Source organism: Mustela nigripes, chromosome 1 (assembly GCF_022355385.1).
Source record: "Mustela nigripes isolate SB6536 chromosome 1, MUSNIG.SB6536, whole genome shotgun sequence".
Taxonomy (NCBI): domain Eukaryota; kingdom Metazoa; phylum Chordata; class Mammalia; order Carnivora; family Mustelidae; genus Mustela; species Mustela nigripes.
In genome coordinates, this window is record NC_081557.1 from 44428181 (window position 1) to 44444768 (window position 16588).

The window sequence follows — 16588 nt, forward strand, 5'->3', positions numbered from 1 at the left end:
ACCAACCTGGGAGCTGTCCAAAGCTTGTCCTTTGATTTTTACAGAGACCTCATTATGTAGGCATAATTGATTAATCCATTGACCACTGGTGCTGGAACTGAATTTCCAGCCTACCTCCCCTCCTTGAAGCTCAGAGAGTAGGACTGAAAATTCTAACCCCCAATCACCTGATTGGTTCTTTTGGCAACCAGTCCAATCTTCCTCCCCCACCCCCCCATGTTTTAACTTCTAGTTAGTTAACATACATGGTAAAATTGGTTTTAGGTGTAGAATTTAGTGATTCATCACTTACATATTCATCACTTACATACACCCAGTGCTCAGCACAAGTGCCCTCCTTCATGCTCCTCACCCATTTAGCCCATCCCCCACCCACCTCCCTCCATTGGTTCTGTTTTCTAGTTAAGAGTCTCCTGTGGTTTGCTTCCCTCTCTCTCTCTCTTTTTTTCTCCTTCCCCTATGTTCATCTGTTTTGTTTCTTAAATTCCACATATGAATGAAATCATATGGTTGGTCTTTATCTGACTGACTTATTTAACTTAGCATAATACCCTCTAGTTCTATCTACATCATTACAATGGCAAGATTTTATTCTTTTTTTTTTATTAAATTGATTTATTTATTTTCAGAAAAACAGTATTCATTATTTTTTCACCACACCCAGTGCTCCATGCAATCCGTGCCCTCTATAAAGATTTTATTCTTTTTGGTGGCTGAGTAATATTCTGTTACAGATATATACATACACATATATACACATATGTATATATACACATAAATATATATACATGTATATATGTGTGTATGTGTATGTGTATATATATACATATATATGTATATATATTGTGTGTGTGTGTGTACCACTTCTTTATCCATTCATCAATTGATGAACATTTGGGCTTTTTCTATAATTTAACCTTTGTTGATAATACTGCTATAAACATCAGGGTGCCCCTTCAAATCAGAATTTTGTATTCTTTGGATAAATACCTAGTAATGCATTGCTGGATCATAGGGTAGTTCTGTTTTTAATTTTTTGAGGAACCTCCATACTGTTTTCTAGAGTGGCTGTGCCAGCTTGCATTCCCACCAACAGCATAAGAGGGTTTCTCTTTCTCCGTATCCTCACCAACATCTGTTGTTTCCTGTCTTGTTAATTTTAGCCGTTCTGACAGGTGTGAGGTGTTACCTCATTGTGGTTTTGATTTGTATTTCCCTGATGATGAGTGCTATTGAACTTATTTTCACGTGTCTGTTGGCCATCTGTATGTCTTCTTTGGAAAAATGTCTTTATGTGTTCTGGCCTTTATTTTTAGTTTTTTAATTTTTTTTAGATTAACATATAATGTATTATTTTTTTCAGGGGTACAGGTCTGTGATTCATCAATCTTATACAATTCACAGAACTCACCATAGCACGTACCCCAGTGTTCATCACCTAGCCACCCCATCCCTCCCACTGCCTTCTCCTCCAGCAATCCTCAGTTTGTTTCCTGAGATTGAGTCTCTTATGGTTTGCCTCCCTCTCTGGTTTCATCTTGTTTCATTTTTCCCTCCCTTCCCCTATGATCCTTTGTCTTGTTTCTCAAATTCCTCATATCAGTGAGATCCTATGATATTTATCTTTCTCTGATTAATGTATTTCACTTAACATAATAGCCTCTAGTTCCATCCATGTCATTGCAAATGGAATGATTTTGTCAACTTTTTAATGGCTGCATAATATTCTATTGTATATATGTACCATATCTTCTTTATCCATTCGTCTGTTGATGGAAATTATGGCTCTTTCCACAGTTTGGTTATTGTGGACATTGCTGCTATAAACATTGGGGTGCATGCACGTACCCTCATGGATCACTATATTTGTATCTTTAGGGTAAATACCCAGAAGTGCAATTGTTGGGTCATAGGGTAGCTCTATTTTCAACTTTTTGAGGAACCTCCATACTGTTTTCCAGAGTGGCTGCACCAGCTTGCATTCCTGTTAACAGTGTAGGAGCATGCCTTTTTCTCTGCATCCTTGCCAACACCTGTTGTTTCCTGACTTCTTAATTTTAGCCATTCTGACCGGTGTGAGGTGGTAACTCATTGTGGTTTTGATTTGTATTTCCTTGATGCCTAGTGATGCTGAGCATCATCTTTTTCATGTGTCTGTTGGCCATTTAGATGTCTTCTCTGCAGAAATGTCTGTTCATGTCCTCTGCCCATTTTTTGATTGGATCATTCTTTGGGTGTTGAGTTTGATAAGTTCTTTATAGATTTTGGATACTATGTTCTGCCTATTTCTTAACTGGATTATTTATTTTTGGGGTGTTGAGTTTGGTAAGTTCTTTATAGATTTTGGAGACTAACCCATGTCAGATATGTCACTGCAACCAGCCCATTCTTTTTTGTTTGTTTGTTTTTTTGTTTTTATTTACTTATTCGACAGACATCACAAGTAGGCAGAGAGGCAGGCAGAGAGAGAAGGGGAAGCAGGCTCCTTGCCAAGCAGAGAGTCCGATGTGGGGCTCAATCTCAGGACCCCAGGATCATGACCTGAGCTGAAGGCAGAGGCTTTAACCCACTGAGCCACCCAGGCGCCCCTAACCAGCCCATTCTTAAAGTGACCTAGGACCTTTGGGAAAGTTAGCACATTAACTTGTCAACAGGCACTTTTTGGCTCTCATCACTTAGGAAATTCCATGGGTTTTAGAAGCTCTGTGTCAGGAAAGGGGATGAAGACTGTATATTTCTTACTGTAAGTCACATATCACAGAAGTTAATGTAATCATCCCTGGTTAATAGCTGAGACTGAGCCACTGAGAGAACTTGCACAAAATCACCCAACTTTTGAAAGGCAGGTCAGGCCCATTGGAACCCAGGTCTTTAAGGCTTCAAAGACAACACAGCATGGCTGGGAAGAGCAAAGGTTTTGGAGGTAGGCACCACCCGTGCTCAGTGTTGCCCACATTCCAAGTGCAGGACCTCATGTAACTCCACTAAGCTTTCTCAGCTTCACCCTCCTCTTCTGTCTAAGAGAAATATTCTGTAGGAGATGAAGTGAATTGGTGTATGTAAGATGCCTGTCACATGGCCCCGAGAAGTGCTAGATTTCCCATCCTCCCCTCTGTCACCCCTGCCTTCCAGCCCAGGCTCTGTCATCTTCCCACCACATCACGCTGTTCCCAGCCCAGTATCGGAAACCAGGCAGGAGCACAAATGAATGACTGAAGAGAGAAAGCAGTAAGTACTATAGGATCAGATAAGCTTTGTGAGGATGACCAAAAAGGACTTTGTAGAGACATAGATATTAAATTGATCTGAAATGTTTGACAGATTTCAAGAGATAGAAAATGGAAGGGAAGTCCCTGAGATTCCACATCAGGTCACTAGACAGGGCCTGGGGTGGGGGTGGGGAGATGGAGGTGATGGGTGTGTAAGTATTCTGTAGACCAAAGGGCCATACTATGTGTGAAATCATGTTATTCAGGCCGTGCTTTTGTGCTAGGTTCTACGCTAGCCCTGGGCCACAGGACTTCAGCTCACACTCCAGGCTGAGGCTGGACTTGGAGCCCTACCCCATGGAGCTTCCCACTGCCATCTGGTGGTCATCAGGAGCCCAGGCCCCTGCTGGAGGGGCTGACAGTAGAGCAGCATCATCAAGGCAATCTCCTTGCGAGTGTGGCAAAGCCTGTGAGCAACCCTATTTCCACCCTCTGGAAAAGTTGGCATGAGAGAGAAAGGCCCAATATCTTGCCTTCAGCAAGTCAGACCAGCTGGGATTCTATTTTTAACCAGCACTGTTGTCGTTGACAGCTTGGAACGCTTTCTCCCTCCTTTTCTTCCTGCGTCCTGCCTCTTACAGCCCAGGGCCCTGTAGAACTGATGGATGGGAGCAGCCTCAGCACTGGTAAACAGAAGACCACTCTCCTTTCTCCCTGTCCTTCACTCCACCCAGCCTTTGTCCAGCCTAGTTAGTGGGAGGAGTTGGAGGTGGTATTGTCTGTGAGGTCAGTGAGCCTTGAATCTCAGGGCTCCTCATTGCACAGGCACCTTCCAAGGCCCTGGTCAGTGTCCTAGCATTTTCTATTCTTTTTCATTAAAAAAAAAAAAAAAAAGACACCCAGTTTTATTAGCACCAGGCCTCACAAAACTTAAGTCTGCCTCCTGATGATTTCTTTCCCATCTCCAGCTCAGTGTCTACTTCAGTACGATTTTTTCCTGCCTTGTTCTAATTTATTGTATGATCTTGAACAGCTTACTTTCCTGCTCTGAGTCTCAGTTTCCCCATCTGTTACAAGACGAAGTGTCAAGAAAGCCTCCCAACATACTGCATTTCTGATTATCATGTATATTCTCTGGTGAGGACATCTGTTCTTCCCTGTCATTGTGTGTGTGTGTGTGGAGGGATGATGTTGCTGTCTCTTGCTTCTTTCTGGGGCTGGATCAGTCTTAACAATCAAAAGGGGGCCAGGCTCTGGAATTCCTCCTGTTTGGATCCAGTATCCGACTCCCTGCTTTGTTGCTGGCCAGTAAAGGTGCTTCCACAGGCAGAAGCTTAGCCAGATTCCGACGCAGAGAAGAGTGCATAAAAAATGTCCCACTCTTTAACCTCTGTACACCCATCGTGCTCTGAACCCTGGTGTTGCAAATACACATCGAATAAACCGAGGCTTATTATACCGTGTTTCCTCATACCATGTCAATTAAATTTGAGTAAGTATCTATTAATATAGTATCTTTGCAGTGGCACAGCTTCAGGAGAATATGCTAGGATATATATCATATATCATGGATATCCTCCCGCAACCCCTACGCCCAGCTACAGTGTATGACACTGGCATTTAGGTGAGTCCAGGATGACGACCCAGAGAAAATCCCCACATCCCCCTCCAGCCTCAGACCATGGGCTTCTTGGCAGGTGGTCATGCACAGGAGCGAGCAGCAGGAAGAGGGACCTGACAGGGAGTATTTTACAAAACCCTGTGCCCCTCATCTGCCCCCCAGAAAAAGTCCAGAAAGGAAGTTCAGGAGGAAGCCAAGTCATTTTTATTTCTCAAAGAGTTTGGGTGAGGGAAGAGGGGCAGGGCTATAGAATGGAACTGGAAAGGAATGAAGGGACTTTTCAGTGCAGAACAGCCTGTTGGGGCAAGGAGGTGTGAGATTAGGCTGGGTGGTATTTTCAGTGCTGAAATGGGGAAGGGCACTGTGAGGTCAAAGTGAGGGTGGCCTGGAGCATCTCAGGACTTGGTACCGTGCCGGGCTCCGGAGCCTTAAAGCATCAGTGCCATTACTGTGTGTATATGAGAGGCAGGCCAGCCTCCGTGCGTTTCCGCTAAGTACAGATAGTCCATTGCTGGGGATGCTGTGTGTGTGTATGTCTAAGGTCAGTGCCATGTTTGTGTGTGCCGGGCTCAGTCCCAGATCAAGAGTGTACCTAATTTCCCGTGTGGGAGTTTGGTTTGTGTCAGGTAAGCCAACTGTGCGTGTGTGTGCATGTGCAGGAGCACTGGGATTAGTCCATGCTTTTGGGTCTCAATGGGTGTGTGTCTCTTGTGTGTCTGGATGGGTCCCTGCTTGTAGGAATGGGGGTGTCCCGCCTCAGCCTTCACTCCTCCTCTGCGCCTCAGCCAGGCCCTAGTGTGCTGATGGTGGTGTAGCTCAGTCTGGACAGGGAAGCAATGGAAGGGGTGGGAGGGTCCTCATCGGGAAGAGGCCTGGGACGAGCGCGTGGAGGCCTGGGGCAGCAGCGGGCACACGTCTCAAGGCAGGCCTGGCGAAAGCGACGGTGCATGAAGCAGTAGACCAGGGGGTTGACACAGGCTGAGGCGTAGCTGAGCAAGTGGATGAAAGAGATCGGCGCCCCTGAAAGTGCGCGGTGTGCGCCAGAGCTGTCGAAGGCACGCCACGTGTTGGCGCTGTACAGTGGCAACCAACACAGGAAAAAAAGCACAACAATCACCAGCAGCATCCGCACCACGCGCTTCTTAGCCAACAGCTTGGCCTGGTAGGGCCGGGGGCCGTATCCTGGCCCAGGAGTGGGCGCGGTCAGCGCGGACAGCTCCAGGGTCTGCCGGGAGCGCGGAAGCTGCACGTAGCAGCCGTCACCGTCCTCGCCAGCCAGCCCATTCCCCGGCCGGCAACGCCCAGTCGGGTGGGCGGGACCTGGGCACAGAGGATGGTGGTCAGAGCCTCGGGCTGAGTTCTCTCAACCTCCAGCCCCACCCCCACCCCCACCAGACCCCTAGTTCCAGCCTTTTTGCCTACTCCGGCTCTTTTCTGCTCCACCCCACCTAGGCCCCGCCGCTGCTTCCCAAGGCCAGGGGGGGTGGGGTGGGGGTGGGGTTGGGTGGCTGGATTTCACGCACCGGGTCCCGTCCCATTCCGCAGCCCTTCTTGGCTTCGGACTCGGCTCTGGCTCTCATTGTCACTGTCTTCATCAAAGCGAAGCCCTAAGTAGAGCTCGCGGGAGATGAGTCCGTAGGCCACAGCCATAACCACACCCGGGACGAAGAACAGAAGCAGGAGCAGCAGTACCGACCTGGAGACAAAGCACATCACACAGGTATCTGTCCACGTGGAATCAGCGATGAAGTAAGAGCCAGGGATTCTTTCTAGGGCTGGTGAGCAGGTCCCTGGGGTAGAAGTAAGATTTGGGGGTGCTGCCGGGAAGGGCTAGAGAACTGGGGAGCGGCGCCAAATGGGAATCAGGGTGGTGGGAGCGGAAAGGTAATTGGAGTATTGGAGGAGGATTCTGGGGACCGGTAGTAAGCAGCTGATGGAGATGGAGAAGAGAATTCCCAGGATTAGGTAATGAGCACCCTCACCAGGTTTGGCGGACACGTGCATTGGGCCAGCGATGCACGCATTGCAGCACACGGGAGGCTCCTGCTGGCTGCACCGCGGTGTACACTGGGTAGGGCACCATGAGCAGTCCAGAGAGCATCCATGTGGCTATAATCACACGAGCTGCGTGGGAACGCGTCTGCCACACGCGTGCCTGCAGTGGTCGGCAGATGGCACTGTATCGCTCCAGGGCGATGGCCACGAGGCTCAGTGTGGACACACTCACAGACACCCCTAAACAAGGGAAGAGGAAGGGGTCACTTAGGAAACTTGTATCACACACTCAACCAGTGTGATTTTCTCAATCCCCACAGGGAAAGACTCATTATGTATGGCAAGGACTTTAGGAAAGGGAGGGGCAGGGGGTTGTCTCACCTACCCATGAGGTAGGAAACCGCCTTACAGATGACTGTGCCAAAGATGAACGTGCCCATGAGATTGGGCAGGAGGGTGAAGGGCATGCAAGCCACAGCCAGCAGGAGGTCGCTGACTGCCAGTGAGAGCAGGAAGGCGTTGGTGACAGTCCTCAGGCGGCGGCTCAGTCCCAAGACCACGATGATGAGCACATTTCCTCCAACACTCATCAGAAAGATCACTGCATAAAGGGTGACCCTAATGGCCAGCTCCAGTTCTGGGTAGGAAAAGGGAGAAGTGGCAGTAGGAAGTCTGGATCTCTCTCAGCCAGACCCTCCAAGCCCACTTATTCCCCACCTGGGCTACCCAGCTAGATCCCTCTACCTCCCAGGAACACCTCCTCCCACGCGGTAGGTAGCGAACTTGAATCCTCCAGGCTTCTAACCCCTTGAGGCTTAGTGAAATTGGCTTGACTCCTCCTTGAGAAAGTTTGTCGCTTCTCAAGCTTTGCTCCAAAATCTCCCTTCTCCTTACAGCTCAATTTCTTGAAAGGATTATCTGGATCTCCTCATTCACCCCTCAGTCCATTACAGTCCAGTGCCCCATCTGTCTCCTCCATGACCATTTGGACACTTCTTCCCAAGATCATGAAGATTTAACTGCCAAATCCAAAGGTCTCTTCTCAGTTTATTTTACTTGATCTCCCTGTAGCATTTGGCACTGTTGACCACCCACCACCTTTTGAAACACAGGTCAGGTCATGTCCTTATTGTCTAAAAATAAAACAAACAAACAAAACACACACACAAAAATCAAACCCCTTCACCTGCTCTGTACTGTCTGCATTCCTCTGGCACGTCTTCCAGATCCTCTGAGAACTGTCCTCTTCCTCCGCTCATCTCCTCTTGCAAAGCACCCACTTAAGCCACCCGATGACTCAGTTTCTTGAAGGCTTCATGCACACTCATGACTTCCTCCCTCGCTAACATGGATTTCTCAGCCTGGAATGTTCTTTCACCAGCCCCCATCACAAACTCATTTTCTGTATCTGGTAAATTCCTATTCGCTCTTGCCCTTCAAGACTGGGATGAATGGCCCCCTCTTCTGTAAGGCCTTTCTAGATGCCTCATTTGGAGTTAATCTCTCCTTCCTCTAACCCATTCGTGTTCCTTAGGTATCTATTAGAATGCTTTTTCTTTTCTGCCTTGTATTTTAATGATCTCCAAACATTCATTCTCACTCAACAAACAGGAACAGAGGACTCCCTTTATGCAGGCCCTAGGGACAAATTCCCTGCCATGTGCAAGCCCATGATCTAGAGGGAAACTTGGATATATAGACAGATTTAAGTGCCACACTGTGTGATAAGGAGTGATGTTGAAGAATATACAAAGTGCTGTGGGAGCTCGCAGAGGTGACACTGGTGTTGCTGGGCTAGACAGAGGGTTGACCCCATTCATTTGTGTCATTGTCTATTGGGGGATGGATTCATCACAGCCAAGGAGGCCCAAATGAAATTTAATTGAATTAAACTGGACTCAGTCATTCAAACCCATGGCCTCAGCATGAGGGAGACTAGAGCTGGAAGGGAGAGAGGGCAGAGAGACAGAGCCTTTCAGGTTGTGGGGAAGGAAGGGCCCAGAGGGGTAGCCCCCCCTTTCTGCAACCCCATACATTGACTCTTGCCATAGGCTCTGAATTAAACTGTTTTCATAACAATAACCAACTTACTCAGAAATAGTTTCAGGCATCCAGTGCACGCTGTTTACAAGAGATCCCTGAACAGAACCCAGCAGTGACATTACTTGCTCAGATCACACAGGTAGTAAGGTGCTGAATTGGAATGGCAGCCGAGTCTCCAGATCTCTAAAATGCTCTGCCTCCTACTAATTCCTCACCCCTCTGTCATTCATAATGCTGCCTCCTCCCAATCAAATCTCAATCTCAGTGCCTCTTCCTGCCTCTGTGTACTCCAGTGTGGCATTGCTCACTGTATTATGTTTAACTCTCTATCTCCCTCACTGGATTCTGAGCTTCTTGAGGACGGGGGCAGGGCCCATCTTGTTCTTCAGCCTACCCCTGACACTTAGAGTAATATTTTCTGCATATGGGAGGTGTTCACACATGCTGGCTAATGGATTTTGGATGAAACTGTCACTTTCCACACAAATGCACCTGCTTTCTTTCTCCATTCATGCTTCACCTCTGTGCCTCTAAAGCTCCAGCATGCCCTCTCGTCTCTGTCTCTGTTTCTCTGGAGATGCATGTCACCCTCTCTGCAAGGAGGGCTTATGTGTAGCAAATCTGAAGGGTGTGTGTGTGTGTAAATAAAGAACATTTATGAGGGAGAGCTCTGTCAGAGAGGTCTTTGGACCCAAAAAAGAGCTGGTAGTCTATCCTGTACTTTTTGTGTCTCTTCTCAGTCCACTCTTCTTCCCCCAACCCAGCCCTTTCCTTACTCTCTCTAGTTCTATCATCTTTCTCAGATCCTTCCCTGGATGTCTCTTTTCAAATAGTTCTTGCTTTATTTTTCTTTCTTCTCTTTCTTTCTTCTTCTTTTTTTAGAATTTATTTATTTGAGAGAGAGAGAGAGAGAGAGAAAGAAAGAAGAGGGGGCGAGACAGAAGGAGAGGGAGAGAGAGAATCCTTAAGCAGACTCCCTGCTGAGCATAGAGCCCAAAGCCCACACTTCATCCCAGGACCCTGAGATCACGACCTCAGCTGACATCAAGAGCCAGGCGTTTAAATGAATGAGCCACCCAGGCACTCCTTCAGCTCCTAATTCTTGAATCAATAACCAAACCTCAAGTTGGTACAGCACTCTAAAGTATAGAAAGCACCTTTCTCATTCATTCATCCAACTGATGTGTCCCATGTGTATCCTTGAACTTGGTGGAGCAGAAAAATGAGACTATGCCCACCCTTATGAAGGTCCCAATTTGCGTGGGTCTCCAGAAAACTAGAGTCCCAGTAAAATTGCCCAGCACTTTGCGGTTTTGCTGAGCATTCCCAGCTATCACCTTCCAGCCACCGCTATCTCTCCAAGTCTTTGCTGTTGAACCGTTAGGAGAAGTGAAAAAGAAATCTTAGAACTAGGAGTCTGAGGAGGGGGAAGGAGGGGCTAAAAGGTAGAGCACAGGATTTTTAGAGCAGTGAAACTATTCTGTATGGTACTATGGTAGCTAGATGTTATTACACATTTGTTAAAACCCATAGAATAGGGGAGCAAAGTGAGTTAAAGTCTCTGCCTTTGGCTCAAGTCATGATCCCAAGGTCCTGGAATTGAGCCCTGGGATTGAGCTCTCTGCTCAGCGGGGAGCCTGCTTCTGCCTCCCCCCCCCCCCCGCCTCTCTGCCTACTTGTGATCTCTCTCTGTCAAATATATAAATAAAATATTTTTAAAAAACCCCATAGAATATATAACAAAAAGAGTGAACCCCTAATGTACACTGCGGAATTTAGTTGCCAATATATCAATATTAGGTTATCAAATATAACAAATGTATTGCCTTAATATAAATATTAAAAATAGGGGAAATTGTGTGTGTGTGTGTGAGAGAGAGAGAACTCCTTGTTCTTTCCATTCAGTTTTCCTGTAAACTTGAAACTACTGTAAAAATAGTCTATTAGTAGGATGCCTGGGTGGTTCATTCTGTTAAGCATCCAACTCTTGATTTTAGCTAAGGTCTTGATCTTAGTGTGGTGAGTTCAAGCCCCGTGTTGGGCTCCATGCTGGGCATGGAACCTACTTAAATACATACATACATAAATAAATAAAAGTCTAATAGTTTTCTCAAAAGTCACAAAAAAGCAATTGGAAGGAAGACTTGTGTGTGTATTTCTGTCTGTATTTATGCATCCCTGTGCATTTGTGTGGTGGAATAGGAGTGATCACAGTGGCTTCAACAACTGGCAACTTAAGGTAGAGGTGGAAGAATGGGAGAGGCACCTTCCAGATATCATGCCTATTATCTAATATTATAGATATGACCTGTGGGCATTGTCCTGCTGAGCCAGAGAACTCAGAAGACCGTGACAGCTCATTTCTGCTTCTGGGGTCTAGGGAATCTGCATTTGTTCTGTCCAGATGATGGCAGAGAAGTATAAGCACAAAAATCCAGATAATGTGCTGTAAAACAAAAATCAGGACTTTATAAGAAATGACACTGAAGCTGCTGATGCCTCGAATTCTGCCTTCCACTGGTATGTTAGGAACACAGACATCAAGGTAATACCTATGTGTCTGTGGGAGCACGGTAGCATCTGATTGTAGATAATAGCTGGGCATATGGGGTACTAACTGAGGGAGCAGAAATAATGTGGAAGGATGTGTAGTTAATATCAGAGTGTAAATTGGGTAACAGTTTAGTTTTTGAGATAATACCTGGGTGGGTGAGAGTAATACCTATTTTTGTGGACAAGGTGTGAGAAGGGTAACAGCTAGGTGTCTGTAGGTAATGCCTGATTGAGTGGGGGATACATGTAGGTTTAGATAATATCCGAGCAAGTGTCGTAACATAGGTTCCAATGTTCGTGTAGGTGCTGCTGTGATTGTAGCAGTGGTTGTGTAGGCCAGTTGTCACATTTGAGTGAACGAGAGTAGTATCTGTAGATACGTTTGTGGATAAGATCTCGTTTTGTAGATAACAACTTCAGGAAACATGGATTACATCCAGAGGTCTGAATGTGAATGGGGGAGTATCCAAGTGATGACGGTAGCAGCTGAGTAAGCAGAAGTAATATCCAAGTATGTGTGGGCAATAATTAAGTGCGAATGGATGTGAGATGTTAACACGTTAAGATGTTAGCTGAGATACGAATCTGACCGATACAGTAGCTGAGCGCCTGAGCAAACACAGGTAGCATTTGGGTCTTTGTGGATAATATCTGAATGCGTGAGAGTAACGCCTGTGATTTTTATAAGTAGTACCTGGAAAAGGTTGTTTAGGGGACCACGGGCAATATCTATGTGTGGATGATAAAATGAAAGCAAGTGTGTTTGGTGGATGAGTGACATCTAAATAACGTGGGCAATGTTCAAGGAACTGTGGGTGACATCTCTTTTTCAGTGGGCAGCACCCAGTGAGCATTAGCACTCAGGTCTGTGTGGGTAACAGGTAAGACGAATGTGGGTGGGGCGCCTGGGTGGCTTAATCAGCTGAACGTCTGCCTTCCGCTCAGGTCATGGTCCCATGGTCCAGGGATCAAGTCCTGCACCGGGCTTCTTGCTCAGCCGGGAGTCTGCTTCTCCCCGCCCACCCCCCCCCCCCCCCCGGGGGCCTAAGTCCCCCCTCTCTCAAAAATATCCCCCCAAAAAAAAAAAAAAAAAAAGACTAATGTGAATAAAATCTACATTTCTACTGGTAACACTGGAGTAAGCCTGGCTAACAAGCATCTGTGGGCATAATATCTGACTGAGAGGCTAATGGTCTTTGTGGGTAACTTCTGACTGCTTGGGCAACAGCCAACTAACTCTGTGGGTAACAACATCCAGATGAGCAAGGCCAATTCTTGCACCTGTGCTCTCAATCATTTCATGTTATACTTTCTCAGGGTCCCCTGCTCTGTTGACTATCCCTGCTCTCAGCTGTACCTTCAGTCTTCTTCTCTCTTGGCATTTAAAAAAGACTCTTGCCTCTACTGTGTGTGCACGCGCGCACACACACACACACACACACACACCCAAAGACAACTCCCCCACCCCATACACCATTCCTCAACCCCATGCTATTTCTAGCACTATCCTATTTTTTTCTTTGCCTCTCTCTCCCTATCAAACTTTTGGAAAGTTTTGTCTACACACCCTGGTTCACTTCTCAGAATCCCCACCCCACTGTCCCAAACTTCAACCTACTGTAGCCAGACTTTAACACCCATAAAGCCTCCTTGATAGGAGGTCCTTGTTACTGGATCTGAAGGATGCTGTTCTGTCCTTATTTGACTTATAGCAGCAGCATTTGACATCACTTATCCCATCTTGTTTGAAGTCTTTTCCTTGTCTTCTTGTTTCTCTGTTGGTTTCGTCATGGGCTCTCCTTCCTTCACTGGTTTTTAAGTATTGGTCTTCTTCAGGATCCTGTCCTAGGACCTCTTTTCTTTTCATCCTGCACAGTCTTTGTATGACTTTATCTGTTCCCATGCCTTCCATTACCTCCTCTATGCAAAGACCTTTCAGGTCTATATTTCCAGCTGGTACCTCTCCCCTAAGTTCCTGACCATAAGATTTGACAGCTCACTGGCCAATCCCACCTTGGTATATTACCAGCATTTAAACTCAGTGGATTCCAAATTGAATTTATAATCTTCTCCTTCAAACCTGGTTTCTGTCCCTTTCTTCTCTTTCTCATGATATAGCACCAACATCCATCCAATTGTCCAAGTCAGAGACCGAGATGTCATCCCTTGACCTCTTCCTCCCTCTCCGTTTCTAATGAATCACCATGTTCTGTTGTTTCCACTTCCAGAAGTGTCTCTCAAATCCACCCACTTCTCTCCATCCCCACTGCAAATACCTTAGTCTAAGCCCACATCGTCTTTCACCATAGTAGTATAATAGTCTTCTAAACTGTCTCCCCAACACCCACCTTTCATGTCTTCTACTCCAATCCATCCTCTCTACTACAGAACTTATTCAGGCTGTACTACTGAGCCTTTCAGCAGTTGCCATTGCCCTCAGGATAAAAATCTACTCTCCTGGGGTGCCTCGGTGGCTCCATCCCTTTCAGGGTTAAGCGTCTGTGTTTGGCTTAGGTCATGATTTCAGGGTCCTGGGGTAGAGCCCCTGAGTCATGGGGCTTCCTGCTCAGTGGGGAGTCTGCTTCTCCCTCTCTGCCCCTCCACCCAGCTTGTGCTTGCTTTCTCAAATAAATAAATAAAATCTTAGAAAAAAATCCACACTGCTTAGCCAGGTCTGTGAAGCTCTTCGCAAACCCTCTAGGCTGGTCTTAATCCTGAGTGTTGCTTTTTCCTCTCTTATGGTGTGTGTTTCAGGCTCTCAGAAACTGACACACTGAAGGGAAGTACCACCGATTTAAACTTTGGGAGCTTCATCATACTGTTCCTCTGCTTAGAATGCTTTTGGCCATTCTGGCCCCTTCATGTATCTGGCTCTCCCTCGTCTTTTTTATTTTTATTCAGTTATTCCTCAGGAGGCCAACTTTGATTCCCACGGCTAAGCTAGGCTAGGCTAGGACTCCTTTTCTTTGTTCCCACAGCCTTCCTAAGGCACAATCCCACTTTGTGCTGCAATTCCCTGCTTATCTGTCTCTCCCACTAAACTGTGAGCTCCATGAAATAGAAACTGTTCATTTTGGTACCTGGCACTAACTCTGGTTCAATAAATATTTGTTGAATGAAAGAATCTAAGTGAGAGTGTATAACAACTAGTCTGAGAAAACATACATTATTTTGTGGGGGTAAATACTCAAGTATTTACTCAAATACTCATTTTCCTTTCTTGAACATGGAATAGTTTCCTTATGCTCAGCACTGTTCCATCTCTTGGAACCCCCCTCCTTCCTTTTCTGCCTACTGAACTCCCTACTTCAAGACCCAGGTCCTGGACTCCCTCGTCTAGGAAGTTCTTGGATTCCATCTCCTTGGGTGCCCACAATTCAGACGCTCTCCTGGGACTTCTCATGCTATTATTTTCCCACTGGTTTGTCTCCCCTTTGCACTTGACTATGGACAGATGAGGGTCTGGTCTGGACTGGGTCTCTTTCATTCCTGTGTCCCCAGCATTTAGCCCAGCTACAACAGTAGGTATCCAGAAGACATTTAAGGAAAGAAAAGGTGCAGGAAGAGAAAACATCTATAGTGAGCTGGGTTATCAAGAAAATGCGGCTGTTGGCCTGTGGGAGGAGGGAAAGTCATTTTGGGGACTGAGTAAGTGGAAGCAGTGGGGGTGTGGGGGGAGGTGGTGGCACAAGGGATAGGAGACAAAGGGCGAAGTCAGGCTCTAAGAGGAAGAAACCTCAGGAGAGGCAGGTTGGAGAAGGGACTTGGAAGGGACTTGAAAACAAAAAGAGAGAGGGGACAGTGGCTTGATTAGAATTCCAGCCTTGGGAGGCAGGAGGATTTGAGGAGGAGTAAAATGGAGACATGCAGCTCTAGGGAGCAGCCCCCAGTGTCCAGCCTAACTCAGGTTTGAAGATCTCTTCTGGGAAGGCTGGGGGTTGGGGTGGGGGACACTGGAGATTATAACTCTAACTTCCCATGTAAGCCTTCCATAGTGCTCCTTCTCTCAACCAGCCCTCTTCTTTTTTCCCAGTCTTGCCTTCTTTTCTTTCTTTCCTTCCCTATTGTGGCTCTGGGAACTGGATTTAAAAGGAAGAGAGACCTGGAGGATAGGCAAGAAGAGGAGGTCCTTGCTTCCTGACCGTCTGTGTCTAGAAGGAGTCTCTGTGTTATGTGTTTGGGGGTGACCAGTAGCTCTGGGTGCGGCCCGGAGACCGGGGCGTGAAGGGGCTCTTATCAGGAGGTGTGAAGCTGTGATGGGAGTTTTTTTGAGCCTTGGGGTGGGGGCGGGGGCGGGGGGAGAGGGCAGAAGTGTCGGGGGAGCTGTTTGGGGACTGAGAGGGAGTACTATGAAGGGATGGTGTAGGCGTTTGAGGAGGCAATGGGGGCCACTATCAGTGTGGGGTGCAGCAAGGAGAAGCTGGTGGAGGGGGTTGAGGGGGGCACCCACCTCGTGTCCCGGCTCCGCGGATGCGAGGGGGCTCGCAGCTGAGGTTGCCCGCACCGCTGCTGTTGAGGAGGGCCCCCCCCCCGGGCGGCACAGGGAAGCCCCCGGCCCGGTTCCGGACCCCTGCGCGCTCCGATTCAGCTTTAGCAGCTCCATGGCCCTGGCCCAGCCACCGCCTCCCTCCGCTCGGCCGGGAGGGCTCCTGCTGCGGCTCCACCTGCTCCCGCCGCGGTTCGGGCGGAGGCTTCCGCCCCGCCTGGTCCCCGCCCCCACCCTTGGCCCCTGCCCCGCCGCTCCTCCTCCGTTCGCCCCACCTAGGCTCGCCTCCCTCCCAGGCTAGTCTGCCTCGGTCCCGCCAGGTGACTCTCCGCCCCCCTCCTACGCTCAGGACATCCACACTCCCCCCACCCACCAGGACTGTTCTTCAGGCTCGCCCCCTCCCTCCTCTCTGTCTCCGGTCTTCTCCTAGAGATCTCCTTCCCGCCCACTCCCCTTCACCACCGTCCCGGTTCGGAGGAATTCTTGGGAGTGTGTGTGCGCGCCTGTGTGTGTATGTATTTGTGTGTGTGTACGCGCCGATGTGCGTGTGTTGGCGAGGGCAGCGGTGGGGGTTACGTGTGGATGGAGGGGTGGTAGGGTGGGAGGTGGCGGGGTTGGGGGGGAGGAGGGTGAGAGGGTTTGGGTGGGGCGCGGCTGCCGTGGGATCTAGCGTTTTTCCCT

The 16588-nt window shown here is 47.9% G+C and overlaps 1 protein-coding gene across 1 annotated transcript; it reads right to left on the reverse strand.

Moving 5' to 3' along the window:
* Positions 1-5011: 5011 nt before the first annotated feature.
* On the reverse strand, positions 5012-16118 carry CCKBR (cholecystokinin B receptor). The gene is given in 6 exon segments (XM_059409391.1): positions 5012-6150; positions 6354-6526; positions 6813-7065; positions 7211-7462; positions 15872-15950; positions 15953-16118. Coding segments are annotated over 6 exon segments (1368 nt in total). The 5' UTR covers positions 16025-16118; the 3' UTR covers positions 5012-5611.
* Positions 16119-16588: the final 470 nt, after the last annotated feature.